Raw genomic sequence first — 24,114 nt, forward strand, 5'->3', positions numbered from 1 at the left:
CCTGGCACTCGTCCTCACTCAAATTATTTCAGTATACTCGCCTACAGACAGTTATCTCCTTACTCCAGTCCATTCTCAGTATTGACATAAAAATTATTGTTATAAGACTGAGCTCCGATCTCATCAATTCTGATCTCATCCTCTTCCCTTCTTTAAAACCTTGAATGGTTTCCCAAAGATCTCAACAGAATAAAAACAGCCCATATTTACTGAGCATGCACTGTGTGCTGGGCATTGTTTTAAGCCCTTTATATGTATTGTCTAATAAAGTTGGAAGACCACATGCCTTTAGAATACCCTTAGATCTGGCTGCAGCCTACCTTCACAACTTCCTGCCCGGCCACTCACACATGAATCCTTCCTGGCCAAACATAAATCAGATTTTAAAACCATAAACAGACATGTCATGTTCTTAGGTCCTTGCACACACACCTCTGCTCTCTTGCATCATCTTTCCTCTGCCTGGAATTCCCTTCCCTTCATTTTCTACCTGGAAAACTCCAACTCATCCCTGAAAGCCTTTCTCCCACACCAGCAAAACATCTGCAGCTCCCCCAGGCGCAGGGGGTCACGCCTGACCCTGCACTTTAAGAACATCGTGTGTGCCCTCCACAGCCTAGCGTCACTGACACAGTCCACCCCGCGTGTGCATTTCCTGATGAATGACTGCGTACTGCGGGCTGCTGCATGGTGGGGTCCTACACCATGACGGGACTCTCAGAGCAGAACCTGCAGGCAGGGACCTAGAACTGTGGGACTCTAACGGTTCTGTCAAGGGCACAGCACCAACTTCTAAAAAACAAGCTTTCTTCCTTTCGTGTTTTGCACTTTAAGGAGCAAAAGTAGTAGAACTCCGTGCTTGGTTAACTTTGTTCCCTTGTTCCATGTAAGGTTGGGTCTTGGCTGGGCTAGGTGCTGTGAAATGGAAGTATCGGCTGGCTGGGCAGAGGGAGTTGGAGAGCATCTTTGTTTTTCCTCTAAAATGTTGCCTCTTTGGTGTCCATTAACTCCCATTTTGTGGAAAATAACTTACGAGCCTCCAGAGGAAACCTTCTGCCTAATTTTTTTTTTTTTTTAAGTAGGCTCCATGCCCAGTGTGGAGCCCAATGCGGGGCTCAAACTCATGACCCTGAGATCAAGACCTGAGCTGAAATCAAGAGTCGGACACTTAACTGACTGAGCCACCCAGGTGCCCCTGCCTAAATTTTAATCAGAGATCAAACTGAACACTTGGAAAAGGAGTATTTGCGAAAGGAACCAGGCACTTATAATTTCTGATGTTTAATACCCAATTATCCATCTTCCCAAAAATCTCCAATTGTGGGGAATATGACAGTAGATCAGGAAGTATGGCAACAAGAAGCTTTTCTACTTCCTGAGATGTAATTCAGCAAAGACCTAAGCAACAAAGAATGCTTAATGCTGACCTTTTGGAAATTGATTTTTTTTTTCCATTTAAGTAAGATAGGGTTCTAAATAGTAAGTATGTCATGGAATGTCTGTCTGTCTCATTTGGAAGTCCAGTAAATTTTCTGCAGACATGAAGATTTAATCATCAAGTAAACTGAACGATTAGACAAAGCCCATCCGTTCTGTTTTCTTCATGATAATTCAGATTCCCCAGCTTCCTAATAAATTGCTTGGCAGTCAATCCAAATTAACCAGAGATATACATCTACTTGATCTTGCATATAGACAAGATATTAGCCATGAGGCCATTGTAAGGAATAAATTCAAATTCTAACTTTAAACACTCTTGAATTTAAGCCTTTTTACATTGAGATGAATAGTTTATAAAACCTTTTCTCCCTACAAAAATCCTCATAAAGGAGTGCAGTGTTACTATTTTAAAATTAAGCCTGTCTTTTTCAGCTTCTACATGACTAGAGCTTTTGCAAATAGCCATGTAAATGATTACAAAATAGAAAAAAAAAAAAGCGTTTGAAAAGTTGCATTTTATTAAATTCCTAGCTAGATGCAAATTTTTTTCCCTCTCAAATTCACAATTTAAATTATTCAGTTTTTGGTTTGCCCAAATGCAGTCTTTTTTTAGGAAACAAAAAATAAGCCTTACTTATGTAAGATTCAAGTGCTTCATAAAACAACCATGTTAATAATACTTGTTTTTTAAATGTTGTGTTTGGAAAGGTAGCATCTTTTTTTCTCCCAGCCTCCTTAATTAGCATTTCTCATATGTGACATTTTCCTAAGAGACACTGCAGTTAAGGAGCTAAGGATCCTGCAATGACTTTTACCTCTGCTCAGAGTTTCCCTCAGGGAGCCTTCAACATGTTCTGTCCATGTTCATGAGATATAAATCCCATTCTTTATGAATCTTGGTAAGAGAAGAGATTAAACCTAAATAAAAACAAGAAATACTGGGGAAAGGAAGCCACTTTCATCTCAAAGAATTAAAATACGAGATTTCAACAGTTGAGACATTTTGCCTGAAATAATGTTGGTAAATTCCTTTAAAAGTTGAGATTAGAAAACTTCTGTGGCAATCGTTTTTCATATATTGGAAGTGAACTTTGGCGTTTAAATTCTTCATCAAAAATCCCAACTACTTGAATCCTGTAAAGACTGAACCAAGGATTTCGATAGGAAGATTTAATTTAAGCTTGGGTGGGAAAAAAACGATGTAATCAATAGGTATGATAATAACATTTTCATCATTAATTATGCATTTTATGGATGTCAAGTATCTACTATGTGAATAACATTAATTAATTAATGACATGCTCTATAATCTCATCATTCTAGGGCAGTGTAAGAATAAATTACCAGTTTTTCATCATATATAGTTTTTGTGTCCAGCTTAATGTTACAATTATCTTGAAGGAAAAAATGAGTAATTCCTCACTGCATGAATGACATTACATGTAGGTAATGAGTTCAGTGACAATTGTATATTAAACTCCATTTTCTACCAAATACTAAATCACTGTTTATTACTTGATTTTCACTGGAGGCTTGTAAATTGTAATGAATTATATTGGCAAGTGGGGATATTACTTTTCTATTTGATAGTTCAACATCTATTTTTTAGAAAGCATTGTTGTTCTTTTTTGCTTTTTTGTCTTGAGCTCATAAATTTAATCAACAAGCTTACAAGCCTTACCCAAAATAAATATACTGTGCTTCATTTTTTATATAGTATACTAAGTAGATATTTTTTCTTGGAGCATAACTAATTTGATATTGTCATTCAAAGGTCTGTGACTATTATTTGTTTTGAGATTTCTCTGTCTGGGTCTAGTTTGGTTTAGTTTTTGAGCCACCTTCTAATATACTACATGCTAGGAATACAAAGAGAATAAGGCTTATTTCTGCCTTCAAGAAGAAAGATTTTGGCCTCAAGGAAACATGTAAACACCTAGCTATACTCAGTACGATAGGTGACAGGGATGGATGACAGGGATGTTGGTAGAAGTTTCATCTTTCACAAAAGGAATATTTGAACTTGGTCTTGAAATATTGAAAGATGTGTAGGGGTTCACCAGATAGAGGAGGTGACATTCAAAAAGAAGGTGCAACTCGTATGCCTTAAAAACCTAAAGGAAGTGCCCCACTGTATCACAGATTAAGTGCTCTAATCCCCAAACACTCCTCCATCCCCAGAAATACCACTTGTTTACATGTCTTTATAAGGCAGGTTACAGCAGAGGTTCTCCGCTTATCCATGGCGCAGTCAACCTGAGCACTCACTGGCGAGGGCCATCCCTCGCCTTACAGTCAGGGAGGACAGGACCGGCACCGTCAGAAGCCAATGACTCCATCGTTTTAATGACCCTACTCTCCAGCTTTGTCAATCATGGCGACCCAGAGAAAATTGAAAGGAGTTCACCACCCCACAAAGGATTATTTTTTACAGTAAGCCTCCATTAACTAGAGCCTTTAGACAGCTGATGTTGTCAGCCCTTGCTTTCAGTGCAAAGAAACAATGACAAACAATGGCTCCTAAGTACTTATTAAAAAGAGCAAAACCTTCTGGGGTGTTGCTGCGGCCAGTGTGCATTTCTTGTCATCCATCTTCTGTGGCAGCACTGTGGCCCAGTGACAAGTGGTCTTCACAGAATATGACTCAGACATCATGCAGTATTCCAAATATCCAGAAAAAATTGAAGGACAGTAAGCAAACCACACTTAGGCAAGGGAGGAAAAAAATGTGTTTGTGTATGTATTAGGCATATATAGATTCTATATATATATTATGCCTAATATATATTATATTCAATATTTAGAATTATTCCTAAATATTTTTATATACTATATATATTAGGTGTATATAGTACATGCATATACTATATACACACACACATAATATATTTAAGAAGAGTATGTATTGTATATTATATAAAATTTGGAATTCCAAGTATTATATAACGAATATAAAGCATAGTATCTGTGTGTGTGTGTGTGTATATTTAAGAATTCCAATTCCAACTTAATCATAAGTTACACTAATTTAAAAAATTAAATTAAGTGAAAATTTTGTATATTCTATGTGTGTATCATTATACTAAGGTTACTTAACACACCATCTCATTATGTAAAGGTAATTGAGGTTTTATCATGTAAATATGCAACATTGAACCACTAATGCAGCCCTTGAAAATTACCTTAATTAAAAAAAAAAATGTTTTCGTTATCTGGGAATCATTATTGGCTGAGGGAGGTTTCAGATTGCCCTCAAATTTCCCACTACCTTTTCCTGACCAGGGCTTCCTCTTCTGGCATTAAGGGTTTGGGAACAATGGTGAGAGTGAAAGGAATGGAAGAAAAAGTGATAGAATCATTCCTGTGGTAGTTATATTAATGAATAAACTTGAAAAGACTTAGCTAAACTGCAGGGCTCATACATATATAATAAATAAAATACCAGTCATGCCCTCAACCTTACAGTTAAATGAGTATCTGGGAAAAGATCAACAACTTGTGGGCCAAGCACCGTGCTAGGTACTTCTATTAAAATGGCCTCACTTGGGCCTTATGGCAACACTGAAAGTGAATATAAGGAGCATGAATTTCAGAAGTCAGAACTGGACTGAGATCCTGGCTTTGTCACCTACTTTGGCAAGTTCCTAAAATTCCTTAGTCTCAGTTTATTCATTTCTAAAATGAATAGTTATCAACCTTGTAAGACTGAAATGATAAGGTAAATCGGCTGATCTGCATTCTCCGTGTGTTCTCAGACCCTCAGTCTTGTGTTTTCTACCAAACCTCCTCTTGTGTTCAACTGAGAACTCAGATATTTCTTTGCACTGTGAAAAAGTGATCTCCTTCCCCATCTTGAAACGTGCACAATTGACTTCTTTTGGAACCTTAGTGAAGAACATTACATTTGTCCCTGTCGAATTGAATCTTTCTGGTGTCAGCGTGGCCTTTCAGCCTATTGAGGGAATTTTGAATTTTGCATTGGCCTATTACCGTATTAAATATCCTTCAAAGCTTTATGGCATTGAGAAATCTGATAAACATTCCTCTTATGTCTACTTTGATGCCATTAATAAAAATACTGAATAGAGCAGAATCTGGAGGCAGAGACCTGTAGCATCCAATCAGTGGTCCCCCCACAGACTGTGACAAAGTCATTCATCATGTCTCTTGGGTATAGACGTACAACCAGCTGTGAATCCAGTTAGTTTTTCTCTCATAGAGCCCACCATCTTACAGATAATGAAAGACTTCATCGAGTGCTTTATCGAAACCAAAGCCACTAGATCTGTGGCATTCTCCTGGTCTGTCACCCTCATCCTAATAACCCTGTCAAAAAGGGGAAATTAATATAGTGTGACAAAACCTTGTTTTTAATGAGACCACTGAAGTTTGGAAAGAAGAGCAGAGCAGCTGGATGGCACAGAGGTTGTTCCCAGAGGAAAGGCACCTGGCCAGTTGCTGAGAGCTTCTGGCTGTGGCGTTGCACGGATGAACGGACCAAGTCCAGGGAGAGGGCTCGGCCCTTCTGCTTCAGAAACCAGACTTAATCAAACACCAAAGTTATCATTTATTGAGATTCATTTTATGCCAGGCACTGTGCTAAATGCTTTCCATGTATCTCATTTAATTCCTATATTAAGAGGTAACTACTACTTTTAACATTATTTTGATGAGTTAGGTGAAGCTGAAGATGTTCAACAGTTGACCCAAAGTTATAGATAGTAAGTGCCGGAATCAAGGCTCACACGTGTGTCACTTTGACACCAAGCTCCGCCCTTAATCGCTGTGCCCTCTTGAGCAGATCCTTGTGCCTCGGTGGTGGTGATTTAATTGACGAGAGAACAGCGTATGGACAAGGTTTCTGATCTATTCACCTATGGTGGGAAGAAGTCTCATTGTGGTCGGAGGCTCCCCACCACCCACCTTCAACACTTCCTTTCCTGGTATCTGGGCATTGAGAAACCTGATGACGTGATTGTGCTTCCCAGTGCCCGTGGTATTGGAGGAAAGGGAGCTCTTTACCAGGCCTGATGGAACAGCCTCCACCCAGTGGCAGAGAATACCTCTTCTGTAATCAAGGAGCTTCCGTCTCCAGATTCAAGCCCCCTCTCCCAACAGTGCTGCCAAGGCCGGGCTTTCTGGGTATCTTTTATCCATTGTTTCACTGTTTGGATCTGCCCTCCACGCTTGCTTCCGTGCCCACCCTACTCTGACACACACCTTCTTTGTTTAGCCGGGTGTCAGTATCAAAGATTAAACGATAGTCAGATTGCCAGTGTATTCCATTGGCTCTTCCCGGGCCAGAAAGCCATTCTGTCTCCATGCACGCTGTGGATGTGATTAATTTAGTGCTTAGAATGCAGCCCTGTTCCCGAGTGCTTGAGGGAATCTCATTATCACCACCTGTTAGCCCTACAGAATCTATTGGGGCTCCTAGTGATCACTACCTTCTCTTCAGACATGCACAAACTATTGCAGGAGCCATTTAGAAAGCATAAGCATTCACCCCAAAAATTCTTACCCTGTCTGACTAGGAGAATTAAGACAGTTAAAAGATACATATGGTAAGTTGTAAGTCCTAGTGCACTATACACCTGTAACAAAGAGTATCCTATTCGCCCAGTAGCCTAGAGGTAAACAGCATGAGCACCCAGAGCAAAGCTGCCCTCTTGGTCACATTTCCTTTGAAATACACTGGACACCCTGCAGTTTATCGGTTGCCCACACTTCAGCTGGTTACTGGTACCTTCCAGGAGGACAGTGGTTTCTGTCTGACACAATCTGAATTACAGCCTTCAGGAATGGCCTGATTTATATACTATGCCTACTGATACTGAGTGCCTTCTCCCAGAGTTTTTCAGTTTTTTTTAAGATTTAAAAAATTTTTTTACTTATTTGAGAGAGAGTGAGCACGGGCAAGGGGGAGCAGCAGAGGGAGAGGTAGAAGCAGGCTCCGCGCTGAGCAGGGAGCCCGACTCAGGGCTTGATCCCAGAATCCTGGGATCATGACCTGAGCCAAAGGCAGACGCTTAACCAACCGAGCCACCCAGGCGTCCCACGTTTTTCTTTTTTTTTTTTTTAACAGCTTTATTGCAATATAATTACAGATCATAAAAGTCACCCATTTTAAGTATACAGTGAGATTTAGTAAATTTGTACAATTGTCCAACCATCAATGCAATCCAGTTTTAGCATACCTTCATCACCCTAGAAGTTTCCTTCATGGCCACTGCAGTCATCCCCACTCCCGTTCCTATCCTAGGCAACCACTGATCTGCTTTCTCTAGAAATATTATACAAATGGAGTCATACCACATGTATGGCCTCTCGCACCTAGCATACTGTCTTTGAGGTTCACCCATGCTGTGGCATTATCTTTCGTCTTTTCCTTTATGTTATTGAGTAGTATTCCACTGCATGAATATATAGATTTTACTTATCTGTTTGCCAGTTGGTGGGACATTTGGATTGTTTCCAGTTTTTAACTATGATGAATAATGCTGTTTAAAAATTCATTTACAAATCTTTGTGTGTACATGTGTTTTCCTTTCGCTTGGGTTGCTACCTAGGAGTGGACTTACTGGGTCCTATGGTAAGAAACTGGGTCATAATGTGAGATACTGGTAGTTGTCCAAAAAGTAGATGTGCCACTTTACATCTCTGCTAGCAAGATGGGGGTTCCAGTTTCTCCACATCCTCACCATCACTTGGTGTTGTCAGTTTTTTGTTGTTGTTGTTGTTTTTAATTTTAGCCATTCTAGTGGGTATACAGTGATTCCCAGTTTTATTGCTATGGGATTCTCCAGGAGATGAGGAAGCAGATGGAGGTGAGGGTAACAATGGAAGTAAGGGATTATTAAAAATCTGTCCCTCAGTATCATCCTGCGTTCTCATCTTGAGCCTGTCCTCGGGACCCACAACATCTACTTTCCCTAGAAATACTTTATTAAACCCCTAACATTCTTTTTTCCTCCACACATGGGCTGAAATAAGGTGAACACCTGATTCTAAAGTACAGTAGTAGCAAGCCAGGCTAAGTAAAATCCATGGATGCACTTTTTAAACCTTCATTTTAGTTAGTTTTAGGTAGATTTTTTTACCTCCTCCCACACCAAATTCTTTTATCAGAACTACTGACAAGAAACAGAATTGACTGGCTTGAATTCATTGCATCTTTCACTATTCTACCCACTGATGGAGGGTGTTATGTCATTAAAGTAGCTACACAGCAGTTCGAAGGAGGCAGCAAAAGAGCAGAAAAGAAGACCATTTATAATCCAAAAAATGAATAACCTTCACTTACCTAGGATTGTCTCTTGAGGTGCAATTTGTCAAAACCTCTTTTTACAAATATGTATAGTCATGTATTTTACATATTTAGTTTAACGTATAATATGCAGGCATCTGTTAATAATGAATTTTGTTAAATATAATATCATTACAATACTGAGACCATGGGTCATACAATATTATAGATGATAAGTTTTACGATCTCAAAAATGGAACGAAAATCAGTTGAAAAATACCCTCAATAGCCATAAATTTCCCTCATAGTTAGCAAAATATAAGCCAGACTGTGGCCTCTCTACTTCTTAAGATGCAGAGCATTTTTATGTATTAATAATACTGCAAAGAGATTTGCAGTTTTCAAATGCTTTTAGCTCATGATCACATCTCCAAGAATAACTTCAGATGTGGGATATAGCACGTATTTCCCATTTTCTTTTGCAACGAATTTTTCCCTCAGTAATCCCAACGATTGGGTTATTGAGCAATGCAAACCAGATTTCTCCTATGAAAACCTAATTTGCAGCAAGCTGTACTTAAAAGTAACTTACAGGGAAATCAGTTAGGAACTGATTGGTTGGTTGGTTTGTTTGTTTTTTTAATCTTCTGGAGCAATGTTTATGTGAAAATATAATCAGAAAATTAGTACCTTCATCAAGAGGTAATTCAGAGAGCTTTACAAATAAACCTAAGATTCTCATTGATTACAAAAGAAGGCTTTCTACCTCCAGAACCCTTAAATGCTCAGAGGCAATTATGCCATTAACGTCTCTCTTTCCATGCAAAGATTATCTCATTTCCTCATAATTAGCATTTCCTGTTTATTGAGACAGACTGTATTCGGAAAACGTACGTTTCCCCCGCCCCCCCCTTCACTCTCTCTGTCCTTTGCGCTCTCTGGGGCTCTATAACTTGGAACCTCTTTTCCTCCCCGTAGGTTGGCACAGTCGTATTTTGATGACATCTATTATACAAACTGCTATGTGCTGATTATTTAGTAGCAGTTGCTATGAAAAGTATTAGCAGAAGGACAAGAAAATCTGGAAAATCTAGTCAGAGGGATTTTTTTTTTTTTTTAATGAAGTGTTAGAGGTAAAGCGAAGGAGTTCCAGATGATAGGAAGTAAGTCAGATTTCCATCACTCGTGGCAAGACTGTGTAAAGGAATTAGGTGCTAAAGCTCAGAAAGAATAGAAAATGAGAGTAGAAAGGAAAAAGCAATAGGACACGGATATTCTCTTCTTTTCCTCTTTGTCTTTCAGAGAGGGCTCCCCTACTTCATTGTCTATGGCAAAAGGGATCAGATTTGAGATTTTAGGGACACCCCGCTAAGAGGTACTTGTGTGCTAGGTGCTCTGAGGGACTCCAGGATCCAGTGATGCCGTATCTGACTTTGAACGGTTAAGACACAGACATGTAAAAAGGGCTAGCAGCACAAGCCAGGATATACCCAGTGTCAGCAGCCCGCAAATACTAGAGCAAATCAGAGAGAGAGGTTGCAGTAATCCAAGGGGAGCAAGGAAAGCTTCAGGTGGATCTTGACTTCATCCTTGCAAGATTCTAATGAAAAGGAGAGCATGATATTCATAACCGTATTCATAGAATATGCGGAAGTGTTATATTTAAGCTAAAGAAATGTACATGGCACAGCTGGGGACCTGGAGGAGATGTGGCTGGAGTTAAAGAAATTTTAGATTAACAAGAGAGAGGGCTGGGGAAGTGAAAGGTATGGTTCTTGATCTAAAATCTACCAAGATATATCTATAATAACACACTTAAATAACAAAGATAATACTAAAAATTCTGCTGATAGGTTTATTCAAGAATAGGGTAAAAAAAAGTTTTAAGTTTCTGTTATACTTAAAGGAGAAATCATGCCTTGGGTCAATGGTTTATGATTTCTGAAACTTCCTAGTCATTCCCATTCAATCCACAGAAATCCCTTTTAGTCTTGGCATGCTGTATAGACACATATATTTAGATAGATGGATGCGTGATAGATATGTAGGTAGATGGGTGAAGGAAGGGATGGAAAGATGGATGGGTACATGGATACATACACATACAGATAACAGACAGGAAGATATACACACCCATTTTTAAAATATTTTTTCCATCTACCAGATTGAGAGCCCTAGAGGACTGAATATTTTTTCTTCTTTGTGGCTTACAAATTGTGTAACATGGTCGTTATATGTGAAAGACATCCAATAAATCCTTTTTGCATAAGATTATTGTCCCTTTAATCTCACTCAACTTTAATATCAACTCAAAGATGTTAAAGATCACCTAGCTGGAAGAAGAATCAGGGGAAGAACAAAATGTCATGATGTTCTGCTTCAGAGCTCCTTCTATCCACCATATTATAGCAGACATGGATTATCACAGCCCAAGAAACAGGTGAGAAAATGTCACAGTCAAAAATCAAATGCAAGTTCAAACGAGGATTTCTGGTATTGTGGGAGTTGAAATTGGATGACACACAGGCACTTTTGCCTCGATGCTTTCAGGTGGAAAGTGTTTAGAAATTTTTACCGGGGAAGGTGGGGGGGGGGGTGGGAACTTTTCACATTTAATTGCAATTTTAGTTCTGCAGATGAGAACAAAGCAGGTAAACTTCCGCCTCAACTTCCATTCCGGGCACTGACGAACACCAGAATTCCTCGCAACACTTGCAGTTTTGTTAGGAGAGGCCACTCTGAAGCCAGATACGCGCTCTGGTCTTGCTTAGTTGGAAAACATCTAGAAAAGGCAAAGGGGCATTATCTACCCTGTTAAAAGAGAAGGAGGGTTCCAAATGTAGCATAAAGCTGTTTCGCCCTAAATGCCATTTCAATAAAAAAATAATCCCCCTCTAAATAAAAAACTGGAAATAAAAAGGAGGCAGTCCTCTGGCGGTGCTAAGATGAGTCGCTCTTGTGCTCCGAGTTGCTGCATGTGTAATCCCCAGAGCATGCAGCTACATGTGTTAGTTCATGTCTGTCAGTGAAATCTGAACTCCAAACTATAACAAACGCAAAATGTGACACCGAGGAACATTATGTGGATTTGTGATTTTCCCTGGAGGACTTGGTCCAGCCGGCAATAAATGGATTGAGATTTCGTGCGGAACGTGGAGACAGACCGTCGCTACATGACTTTTCTTCGTGACTCATGCGCATTGTCGCCGTTTTCTTCGGTGTTTTTTATATTGTGTCTATGCAAACATGGCAATGAAAATGGAAATGATAGGATGATAGTTTTGTTTTGTTTTTTTTTTAGTACATGGAATGTTTGCTATCCAGAAAAGAAGCACAATCTAAATTTCCAACAAGGAGAATGGTTAATAAATTATACCATGCTTCTCTAAAGCAATAACCTGGTAATATGGAGTTACTTAAAATGTCTACTGACAGTTGGATATGTAGGAAAGTTTTTTAGCATTAATATTGAGTGAAAAAATGAAGGTGAAAATGGTCCTTACGTTATGGCCATAAAATATAATCATGGGGACAAAATGAAAAGGAAGTATATCTGTATGTTCATAGCCTATGGAGAACTTGTTCCCTTATTCAGTTTTCTGTATTTTCTGTCTTTACAGTGGGAAAGCAGTATTTTAATTATAATCAGAACATTGTTTAATTTTTTTATGAGACTTCTTAAAAAATTTATTATTGTTATGTTAATCCCCATACATTACATCATTAGTTTTTGATGAAGCGTTCCATGATTCATTGTTTGTGCATAACACCCAGTGCTCCATGCAGAACATGCCCTCTTTAATACCCATCACCGGGCTAACCAATCCCCCCACCTCTCTCCCCTCTAGAACCCTGTTTGTTTTTCAGAGTCCATCGTCTCTCATGGTTCGTCTCCCCCTCCGATTTCCCCCCCTTGATTCCTCCCCTCCTGCTATCTTCTTCTTTTTTTTTTTTTCTTAACATATATTGCATTATTTGTTTCAGAGGTACAGATGTGTGATTCAACAGTCTTGCACAATTCACAGCGCTCACCATAGCACGTACCCTCCCCAGTGTCTATCACCCAGCCGCCCCATCCCTCCCACACCAGCCCCAGAACATTGTTTAATTTTTAAAAGCAGAGAAAGAAAAAACATGTTTCACTTACATCACGTTAAATTCACATCCAATTTATGTCGTATTAAATTTAAAAAGAAGGAAAGAGAAGTGTCAGTGTGCTGACTCTCACAGGCGCCGTGACATAGATTCTGATGTGAGCCTGTTCGGTGTGAGGGTAAAGGCATGCTGTTGCCTAGCAGGATTCCTACAGCTAGACCCAGAAACGTAAAAGACGTGACATTACGCCTTGTCACTGCGCACGGTTACTCTGTTGCCGGGATTCGCCACGGGGTTTCTGAAGATGTCCCGTGTAACTGATGATACCGGAGAAAGCTCCTAGAGGCGGCTTCTGCTCTGATGAATGGGTGCCAATATGAGGCAGGTCCGTGTTGGTGCAACAATACTCCTTGCCTTCGGCCCGCATTTCTCATGATAGTTGTAATAAAAACCATTAAGAAAACATGCAGTCACTTTTATTCCTTATCTGTTAGAGTTCAGCAGCTGGAACCACATTCTTATGCTCGTGTGTATGATAATTTTTTCTTAGTTAATGGTTTGACTGTGTAGTTACTCATGTCCGGTTTCTCTGAGTTTCCTCTGTGTATTGCCAAATAATCCATGGCAGAAACTCAATATTGGTTTTTGAATTGAACTGAATTGGCTCAATACCTTAGAATAACTAAATCCCCACTATATTACCAGTACTTTACCCCATTGTCCCCAATGGGTTCCTTTGACAAGCAGTTCACTTACACCCGAGCAGTAATGAAAACCATACAGAAATCTTCTCTACCACAGTAATCATTGCTCTGGCTTTTTGAAAACCAAAGGTTGGCAAACTGACTGGTCATCAGTTATGGTGCCTGGGGTGATAGGATTCCATTACTACCCTGTCTGCTTACAACGATGATCGGATATTAAGTTGTTCTCATGCAAGGCAGACCCAATTGCCTTGGGACTTGACTTTTCCATAATGACTATCTTTGGAATAGTCTCTCTGTTATTGTCTTGCCAATCAGATCTCTTATTGTCAACTTGGGAGATTTGTAGTCAAATGTCACCCTCCCTAGCACTCTAATCCTAGCCAACTTGGATCGAATCTTGGGTTGATGAAGACTTCCTGTCCTTTGTCTGTGTCTGCATTTCACAAGGAATTCTGTAAGGTACCCACCTGAGCTCTTTTGGCCTGGAGCTTTAACATTTCTATGAGCCTAGTCCAGAACTGAAGCTATATTATTTTAATGGTTTCAGATGATCAAAACACAATATTAAATGCTTTCAACATGATAATTCAAAATAAAAAAAAAAAAGGCACCATTTTAAGAAGCCTCATAACATGGGACCAATAGCGTAGCTAAGGCCAAACGGTGTAGAGGCTGATGGCAAGAAGAGCGTGGTGAGTGGTAAAGAGCAGGTTAAGAGTCAGGGACACATCCCAGCCATCCTCCCGTTAGCTGTGTGATCTCAGTGTTTCTGTCTCAGGTTGTATCTCTAGACTAAGAATGATAATATTATTGGAAGGAGTAAATGAGATATTTGCACATATGTAATGCACTTGGCACAGTTTCTAGCACAACTAGAACATAGCAAATGTTCAGTAAATGGTAATCATCGCTATCTTCAGTAATATGGGATCATTTCTAATAAATAAGGAGTTACTCAGATGTTTTTGACATGAATCATCACTGTGTTAATTTGTTCATTCTGTGAATCTGTCTGTTTACCGGATGTAGTTTTGAATGTAGGTGAGGTCTGGAGCCGAAGGCCAAGAAAGAATTCATGAGATGTCTTTGGTGCAAAAAGGTGGTTTTATTAAAGCACAGAGCATGGGGACAGGACCCATGGGCAGGAAAAACTGCCCTGGGGTCATGAAGAGCGGCCCCCTAGATACTTGCAAGTTGGGAGGGGGTTAGGGATGGTGTAAGCCTCCCAGGTATTTTGGAAACAAGGTTTTCAGGATCCTGAGGGGGCTAGCGATTGTTGGGAAAGGTCATTTATTATTGTTTAGCAAACCCTCAGTCATGAGACCCTTCAGATGTCTATCGGTGGGTCATATGCTTGGAGGATGATTGCCAAGACGTATCTGGGGGGTAGAGATAAAGGAAGTTTCCAAAGGAATATGTTAGACTTATAGGATCCTGGGGGTGGGCTAAGATTGCCTTTTGCCCTTAGCAAAGTATTAACATCGAGGCAGCTGAGTCCCTAGAGGAAGGTCACTCTGCCTGTTCCGAGGACTTGTCAGTGGGCTGTAGGTAGTAAGGAAATGTAATAATTTTTCTTTTTGTTTTCATACCCTCTTCCAGGTAGTTCTGTGAAAGAGGAAGCAGTGGAGCTGCAGTATAGAGGAGTGCCTCAGCTTACCTCCTAGTGGGGATTAAATAGTATGCATGGGAGAATAGCATACATTCTTTTAGATTAGGTCCTAGTATTAAACTAATAGCTAGAAACCAGACCCATTCCTACCAGTACGTGTCACTTCAGTGGGAGTTTTTCCAAGGTTAGCCAAATCTCTGCCTGCAAAACACCAGCGGACTTGTGTGACGTGATTAACTTTCTGAAAATCACCAAGTCCCTGTCTTTGTGGGTCAGGATTTCTGTGCATCCTTAGAGTCCAGCCCACCGTGCAGGTCGCATCTCCTCTGTGCCAGGCCCTGTGCTGGTTATTCTCACAGTTTCACTCTTCATCTTCCCAACAACGCTGGGATTCCCAAAAGCATTAACTTCCTCACTTTATAGGTGCGAAAACTGAGATCAGAAGAGTCAGGTCACGTGCCCCAAATGGAGTTGTTGGAGAGTAATTATTGGAGAAGCAGCAGTGGGGGGGTTACTCCAGCTCCTTCTTACCACAGTTATTTGTTATTTTGTGTCAGTTATTTGTCAGAGTAATTTTGAATGTCCTTATTAGTATAAAAACATCTCTTAGCAGGACCCAGGGGCCCAAGATAGCAGCGTGAGCATCAGGGCCAACTAGCTACTGGGAGTAAGACAGTGGGGATTTTACGTGAGGAATTTATATTTGATAGAAGCCTTTTGGCAAAGTAATTGAGAATACGAATAAAAGGGAACGAGAAAATGTAGTGTTTTTTAGACTTGCAAATACATTTGAAAAGGTTAATGTTGTGTTTTTCTGAAATGGAGGAATTCTTCGATCTTGAGGTTTTTTTTTTTTAAAAAAATAAACAATGCAAAAATATCAGGGCATCTCTCTGGATTGTCTAAACAGTGTGATGGGCACTGCAAGTCATCAGCACTGCGACCACACTTACTTTAGCATATTTATAAATCATCTGAGGAGTATATGGTGAAGTTCCAGATTTGTGAAAACCACTAAACTCCAGGTAGTGAAATACCAAGCCAGCTAATATAAATGCAGAAAGACAACACAGGGTTACGCAAGTAGGCCAAATTCTGGACAGCAGATGGGCTTCTACATGGACAACTGTAGGGCAAGGAATTTAGGGAGAAGTAATACAAACCATCCTTCCAAGATTAAAGGGCTTTGAACTTCAGCTATAACGAAGTCAGTGTATATTTTTGTCCCTAGTTATGCCTACTGCAGCTAAAAAGCCAGCCAGAAATCAGGAGTGCTTGGAAAGGGACATTTAAAGGGGGCCATTAAAAGCAAAAACTAGTATCTGGCTGAAATGTGAAGCCATGGATCGCTTATACCTGGAATGTTATGAGTCTTTTGTTCCACAAGCCTTAAGCAGCTCTGACAGGGCAGGAGAAGGTGCAGAGATGGACTCGGATGAACTGTGGGGAAGAGGAGCTGTTTTATGGAGGCCAACTGCAAAGATCAGGGGGAAGGTTCACAAAATCATAGGGATACGGTACATGTGGATGCTCACCTTGATTAACAGTTGCCATCCCCATCATCGGTAGACATGGGTCAGAGAGTAGATATGAAAGGAATAGAGCATACTGCTGGTTTAAAATCTGAATCAGTTTAGGCAGAAAGGCCAATAGGCTAACTGACAAAGAGGCACATAAAAATTCAAGGTAGCATGGAATGAATGCCAAAGAAATGCCTACCTCTCCCCTTTAAAACTCGAGAAGAGAGATTTTTTTTTTAGATCACTTACACTAGGGGTAGTATACTTTAGGAACTAGTAACCCAAATAGTCCCAGTTCTGTCCTAAAACTATAGATTGGCAGAGAAGAGGTAAATGCATTTCTTACGAATGGATTTATAATACCCTGTTTTAAAAAGTCAGTAATATTTGGAGATGTGCCCACACTTTGCAGTTTACCTTGGAATAAAACAAGTTTTGGAATCCGGCAAACCTGTTTCAAATCCCAAAGCCACCGTGTACTGGCCCTTAGATAGGTTACTTAACCACTCTGAACTTTAGTCTCCTCTTCTGGAAAGCAAGAAGAACCCCTTCCTGAGAAGGATTTTGGGATGGTGAAAGGGGTAGCATTTGTAAAGCTCCAGGAGGGGATGGGGACTGAGGCTGTCTGCAAGTCTTGGTTCCCTTTGTCAGCTCTTCCACAGTGTGCCCTTTGTAGCACCATCAGACTCTGGGGCGCCTCTGAGTCTTCCCCCAGGTGGGCAGTGCTTGATTCTCACCCTACTCTGCAACTTTCATCGACATTAACATTCATTGTGTCATATTCATTGAGCCCCTATTATTTCAAGCATTGCTTCAGGCATTTGGGAAATCATACTGATAAAGATAGACCAGGGCCCTGCTTGCAGGAAGTTTACCTGGGGGAGATGGGGTACACACACACACACACACACACACACACTGAACCTCTAAACAAAGTCATTTCAGAGAATGTTAAAAAGAGGATCATAGGGTAGAGTGGGACAGGGGTTGAGGACATGGTTCTTTTAATGAGAGGAGGGAAAAGGCTTTTGTGAGGAGACAACACTTGAGCTCCAGAGAGATGAGAAGGTGTCATCTGAAAATCTTGAGATGAGAGTTCCAGGTAGTTGGACAAAAGGGATAGAGGTCCCAAGGTGAGAATGAGTACGGAATGTTCAAGGAGCCGAGAAAACCAGTGTGAGGCAGAGGGCAACCAGCCCTATTGGGCTTTGGAGCCAGGTCAGGACTCAGATTTTATTTTAAGAGCAATAGAGGGGTACCTGGCTGGCTCGGTCAGTTAAGCATCTGCCTTCAGCTCAGGTCATGATCCCGGGGTCCTGGGATCGAGTCTCCTGCATCAGGCTCCCTGCTCAGCGGGAAGCCTGCTTCTCCCTCTCCCTCTGTGAGCTCTCTCTCTCTCTCCCTTAAATAAATAAATAAAATCTTTTAAAAAAATAAGAGCAATAGAAAGCTATTGGAGAGTTTTCCGCTGGTAAGGGAAAAGACTCGACTTACCCTTTAGAAAGCGCTGTGGTTGCTGAGCGGAGACCTGGACTCTAGGGCAGCTCGAGCGAAAGGAGCGGTGTCCCTGCTCTCGTTTCCTGCCCCCAGGCCACTGCCACCCTGGCCTCTGCCCATGCTGTTCCCATCATTCCAGACTCGAGGGCCCACTCTGACTTCACACCGCACCTCTCAGGGGGCAGAGGTAACAGCGCACAGCCCTTCACTCTTTCCTCTTTTAAGACATGTAAAATATTTTTTCTCAAATGAAATATTTAACCCAAATATATGTCGTTTCAGGTTTTAAAAATCAATTTGATTGGCCACAGGAAACGTATTTTGGCATCTCTGGGAGACAGGCTGCACGACGATCCACCCCAGAAGCCCCCTCGGTCCATCACCCTCAGGGTAAGTGCCCAGCTTGTTCATTTTGTTCTCCACTCTTATCCTCAAAAATTATCTTGTGTAATAAAATAAAATGACCGAAGCAACGGATCGGGAAGTTCAGGCTGTTTTCCATGTAGCTTACCTTATTTGTATAAAAAACAATCTCACTTTTGATTGTATTTTGTAAGATGAGATTTCTTTTTTCTCAATTGGTTAAATATCTATTTTTGAGATTTTTAGATGTACGTCTGACAAACCACCACCTTTAAAGAACCGCTCCCTCTCCTCCCTTCCCACACTCCCATCTGCACCAAGTGAGAGGAAATGAGTTTTCTGTCAAACTCCTCAAACCCACAGAAAAGAAATCAATCGAGGAAGGAAGGATCAATTTAAAGTTCATCTTAGGGTCTCCTGGTTTTCAGGCAGTGCAAGCTTGTCAGCTTTAGCCACTTCAAAAATTAAGAATAAAGAATCTAGAGAACTTTAAGAAACTATTTCAGCTACGTTTCAGGATTATGGGGCAGAAAAACTAGAGAGAGAAACCACAGAAGGGAGAGAAAACTGAAGTGGAAGGAGAAGGAAGGCAGGAAGGGAAGAGGAGAGAGAACAAGAAAACGAGAGCTGATCGCCAGCAAGATAGCTGAGGGAAGGGGCCGCCAGTAGGCATGGGTGTTCTGTGAGGCCTATTGGAACTTTTCAAAAACTCTGGATCTCCAGAGTGGCCGCTTGGAGAGTTCCAGCTCTGTTCTCTTCAGTTAGTCCTGCACTTGCTTCTCATCCTTTTTCTGCACGTGTCAGCAAAGGTGGGGATAGCAAACAGTGCACAGGGGCCCGGCACTTAGGCGGAAGCCCCAGCCATGAAATGCCGTAGAAAGCCTCATCAGTGAGCTCTAGCAAACAGCCTCCCGGCTTTACCGCCAGCACAGCGGAGGGCCGGGCAGAGAGGGGCTGTTAAGATTTTGAGTCTGATTCCGTTTTTAAAGGAGAAGAAGATGCACAAGGATGTCAGGGAATGCAGGGGATGTGGCTGGAGGAGGGAACCAGGAGGGACATACTGGGCGAATTGGGACACACTGGGACATTTGGAGACTAGTTGGGGGTTTTGGGAGCAATGCAAGTAGAAATAGGACCTACTTATCTTTCTAGTAAGGGAAGCCTCAAATAAGTCAGGAGGGAAATAAGGCTAGAAAGGGATATGTCTCACCTTCATTTCGCTGCACGAAAGGAAGGAAAGATGTCAGTGCCATCAGCGCAAACATCCTAAAATGCCTCTTTAAACAAGCAACTCCTCCTACTTATGCTGCTCGCTTTCCTTCCCCTCCTGAACCTCTCCCTCTGTTTCCCTGGAAGAGATTTAGGAGAACAACAAACAGATCAAAGACAGAGGTTTCCCCAGAAAGAGTGCAGCATCTTAATCTGTCAAAGGAGGCCCAGAACATCTGGGGGAGAAGTGGCCTGGAGACCCAGCACAATCCAACCCTCCTCTGACTTGCAGACACTGGAGCCCAGCCTTCTGCCGCCCCTTGTCTTCCTTCCGACCAGTTTCCCTCAGCTTGAGTCATCTTTGCTGTTGACACGCATCCTCTGTCATTATATGCATTGCTCTGCAGTCCGCGTGTGACATGCTGTGTCTCCATGCTGTGTCCTCTTCCCTGCCCCATTGCCACATCACCTTTTGATGGCGAATCAAGACCCATTAGGTCCCACCGGGGCTCTCTGTTCATGTGTCTATCACAGTGAGGACACTCCGTCCACATGAAAACGTACTTCCTTCCTGCGTCCACACACGGTGGTAACATCAGGGGTGCCCGACCTATGTCTGTCTCGCTCCTGAACTCCTCCGTAGCACTGGGTGCGAGAAAACAGAGCCTGATTGAGTATCCTTGAAGCTTTTGACCTGAAATACTTAGGGGGACAAGTGTTGCCTAGATCACGCCATCAATAAAATGGCGGGACGTCATCCATTCCTTGGCAGTTGATTCAGAAATGACTCCCCCACCCCCGCAATTTGTCTTGTCAGTATTTCACAATTGTGAAAGCAAAGGTTAGCCACAAGAACATGGTATTTATTTCATGATGTATTTCCATTCAGGATCCCAGTGGTAATCACACTCCTCCTCAGTTGTCTCCATCACTTAGCCAAAGCACTTACACCACTGGTGGCTCCCTAGACGTTCCTCACATTATCATGCAGGGCGATGCAAGGAGGAGAAGAAATGAAAACTACTTTGATGATATTCCCCGATCAAAACTGGAGAGGCAGATGGCCCAGGTAAGGTGTTAAAAGCCTCTGTGATGTTTTTGCCTTTCCCCCATATCAAGTAATGCGTTCCGATATTGAACACTAGCTCACAGTGAGCGGATGCCTGTTGTCCACCCAACTGGGATTTTACCATTTTATGCTCTGGCTTTCATTCCTTACTCAACTTGAACCAGACCGAAGCAGACCTTCCCGGGAATGGAATGTATACACAGATCCTTGTTATCCATTCTTACGGGAGAAATTGTCTGATCTCGTTGCACCCAGAAAGTCTTTGGGCCACAGGGAGTCATACCACGTACGAATCGACTCAAAATGAAAATGAAAAATAAAAGTCTGGGTTATAAAATGTAAATCGGTTAGATGACAGAGCAGAAGTCGGAGGGAAATATTAGTGCCTCGTGATGTTGTTAACTTCCTTCTGAGTTAACATACTTGTACAGAATTGCGTCGTCTCGTATTGTCACCTTGAGGAGTTGAAGGTGATGATGCTGCCTGACACAAAGAACTGAAAAAAGAAACCTTTCCTGTTCGGAGCTTTCCATGGTTTTGGTAGAGATGTCCTTGTCTAGCCTGCCCTCAGACTGCTGCTCAGAAACCTGAGTCAGCCATGAGCAAACGGCCGAGCTGTTCCTAACATCCATTCAGAGGGACAGCTAGCTCTAGAGTTTCTCTGAGAATTCAAGATTTGGATTTGTTCACAACGACTGGCAGAATCAACTCTTTCATCCTCCTCCTAGGTTCAGGCTGGTGTGTTAAGAGGCTTCTCTCTGCCTCCCACACCTAGGATGAGAATCTTAAGGTGAAAATTCAACTGTAATTGCTTTGCTTTGCTTGTTAAATATTTTTCTGACCTGTTTGGTGAGATTCTGTTTTGAAAAGCCTTTGGTAAACATTCTGTGCTGCCACTCATGAAAGAAAAATGTGAAGAGAATGTTCTGGAAACCATGGATATTCTGCCTGCAAATGCCCTGGAGAGAGAGGGTTTGGTATACTGCAACTCCTTTCAGCTCTCTCAGTATTGAATTGTTCTCTGGGTTCTTTGAGCAGGGAATGGCAATGTTAGGATTATGGACAATCTTATATTGAAGAGAGATGAAAATGTACGAGATACAAGAAATGAATAATTTTCCCTTTCTCTCTTGTTAAGTATTAGCTTTTAATCCTTATTTCTGTTTTCACTGATGTTCTTTTAAGGAACAGCTTTTTCCCCAAGCTGTTCAGGTATTTCCTGCTCCTTGTTAGTATTTGTGGATCACATATCTGGTTAAATTTCTCTAATGACAGCATTTCAGAGACATGGTTTGTTTTAACTTTGAGCCATGCCGTCTTTATGTGTGAGTACAAACTGGGTCTTTTCTGAACCTTTCCCTTCCCTGGGTAAAGGAGGATCCTTCGCTAAAGACCATTAGCTACTAGTGACTCTCCCAACTTCAAAAGCAGAATCACCTATCTGAGATCCTCATATAATCTATGAAATTTCTGCACGTAGTACAGTTTTTTCAAAGAGGAAATGAATTCCTCCTCTGCCTGCATGTGAACACTCACGGGTAACCTAGCAAGATTGCCTCCTTACCTTCTCTTCTTCATGAGATCCATAAGCTAGGGCCAGTATTGAATAGCCCAGATGTTTTTCCTGTCACTCCAGTCAGAAGGCATCCCTTTGAGGAATGGTCTCACCCTCGAGAAAGTTGAATGAACTTGTATCTGGCCAGGTGAGAAAGGTCCAGAAGCAGAAAGGGGCTGAGATAAGTGGGTGGATGGACGTGGTGAGCCACGGAGGGTCTGTGTGGACATGCTTCTTTTCCTCACGGGTATGCTTGCTGTGATCGAATGACTGGCGTGGACATAGGCCACCTTTGGCAGCCAGGAGCATATCAGACCTTTCTGAAATCCTGCCGCTCAATACAGCACTTTGGCTGCAGAGAAAATAGGAGATGGCACTGCAGGAATCTGATCAATAAGAAAAAAGGATTCTGGGATCACAACTCTTTCAGTTGTGTTAATTGCAGTTTTTTATTTGTTTCTCTTGAGAATGTTTCCTAGTCTAGAAATGCCAAAAATTGTGGAGAAATGAATTTGTACCTTTTAAAAATAGTTTCAAAACTTTAACCTGTCAAAATACCAAATACTCAGTGATTTTGTTGTTGAACGGTTTTATTTAAGTGCTTTTCTACCACTCAGCCACTCAACTGATGCTTTTTCTTATCCTTCCTTTTCTGGTCATTTGCTATATGGTTTTTTAAATCCATTTGCTTTTTTAACAACCTGTCATATCCACTCTAGACCACATTCTTCCCTGAGGTTATGTGCTTAGCCAATAAAATTGAGTCTTCCTAAAGACTTGAACTAGAAATTAAAATTTCAGTAAGCAAGCAGCTAGTTATACCTCTCTCTAACCAGGAGCTCGGTCCCTGAAGTTCCTTCCCAGAGACTTTCTCCCAAGAGGCTTACGTAGCATTGATACAAGGCTTTCCTAGCCCATCTGTTTCCCCCTAAATGATAGAAGTCCATTTTCAGGCTTTCTTACTTAAAGGAAAGGAAAATGCAATTAATAGAAAATCACCAGGCCAGATCCATGTTCTCAGAAACCCCTCTACTTCAAGTAGCAGAGTGATCTGGAATTCTAGTCATAGGCCAGAAACCTTAAGTTCTTGGTGGTGGCAGCAATTCAGAGGAGTGTTGCCTTCTTGAGGTCTGCTCAGTAGATGTTTGGAAGTGCTTTGCTTCACTTGGAAAACCAATGCTTGAAGTTAAATTGAGATGAATTCAGTGTCCCCTCCACTATTAAATTTGTTCATTGGCAAATGATTTTCGAAAGTAACACTAGGGTGATGTTTAATTACTTGTGTTCAACTTGAACGAATATGAAAAATACCTGTCTTGGAATGCAAAAGATTTTAACTATTGTGGCTGTTGCTTGCCTTTATTCTGATATAAGCAATATTCTGGCATCAAATCATCTTAAATAAATATGTGAGAGACAGAATTGAGTTCAGTACCAAGAACATTTTTTAACTCACTGAACGAAATGATATAATCACATCTAAACAATGGGTTTCCATCATGCTGAAAACATTGCTTTTCTAAAGTTCTAAATTGGACTCATTAGCTCAGAAGCTCTGCAATGCTCCCACATTGGCATACCTCTAATAAATGAATGTTGCACTCACATTTGTATAATAACAACTTAGAGCTTTTAAATTTTCCAAGTGCTTTCACATCTGTTATCTCATTTTAGTACAAACGAACTATCCCACACAACTACTCATGTGCATATTGCACAGAGCAGATGAGTTTCTCAGTCCAAGTTCTGTAGAGATGAAAAAGCAAGTGAAAATATGGAAAATAGAACAGAAGGGGGACAAATA

The 24,114-nt window shown here is 41.2% G+C and overlaps 1 protein-coding gene across 2 annotated transcripts in view; it reads left to right on the forward strand.

The window, feature by feature from the left end:
* The window catches only part of ANKS1B (ankyrin repeat and sterile alpha motif domain containing 1B), a 1,110,621-nt gene that overhangs the window by 1,009,764 nt on the left and 76,743 nt on the right, over positions 1–24,114 (forward strand). For both annotated transcript variants that reach the window (XM_064590752.1, XM_064590748.1), the window contains 2 exons: positions 18,397–18,504; positions 20,576–20,755. In XM_064590752.1, coding sequence (XP_064446822.1) covers positions 18,397–18,504; positions 20,576–20,755 — 288 coding nt within the window. The remainder of the gene's footprint in view (positions 1–18,396; positions 18,505–20,575; positions 20,756–24,114) is intronic.

This window comes from Mirounga angustirostris, unplaced genomic scaffold, assembly GCF_029215605.1.
Source record: "Mirounga angustirostris isolate CCGP_5_RB_7025 unplaced genomic scaffold, mMirAng1.0.hap1 SCAF_5, whole genome shotgun sequence".
NCBI lineage: Eukaryota > Metazoa > Chordata > Mammalia > Carnivora > Phocidae > Mirounga > Mirounga angustirostris.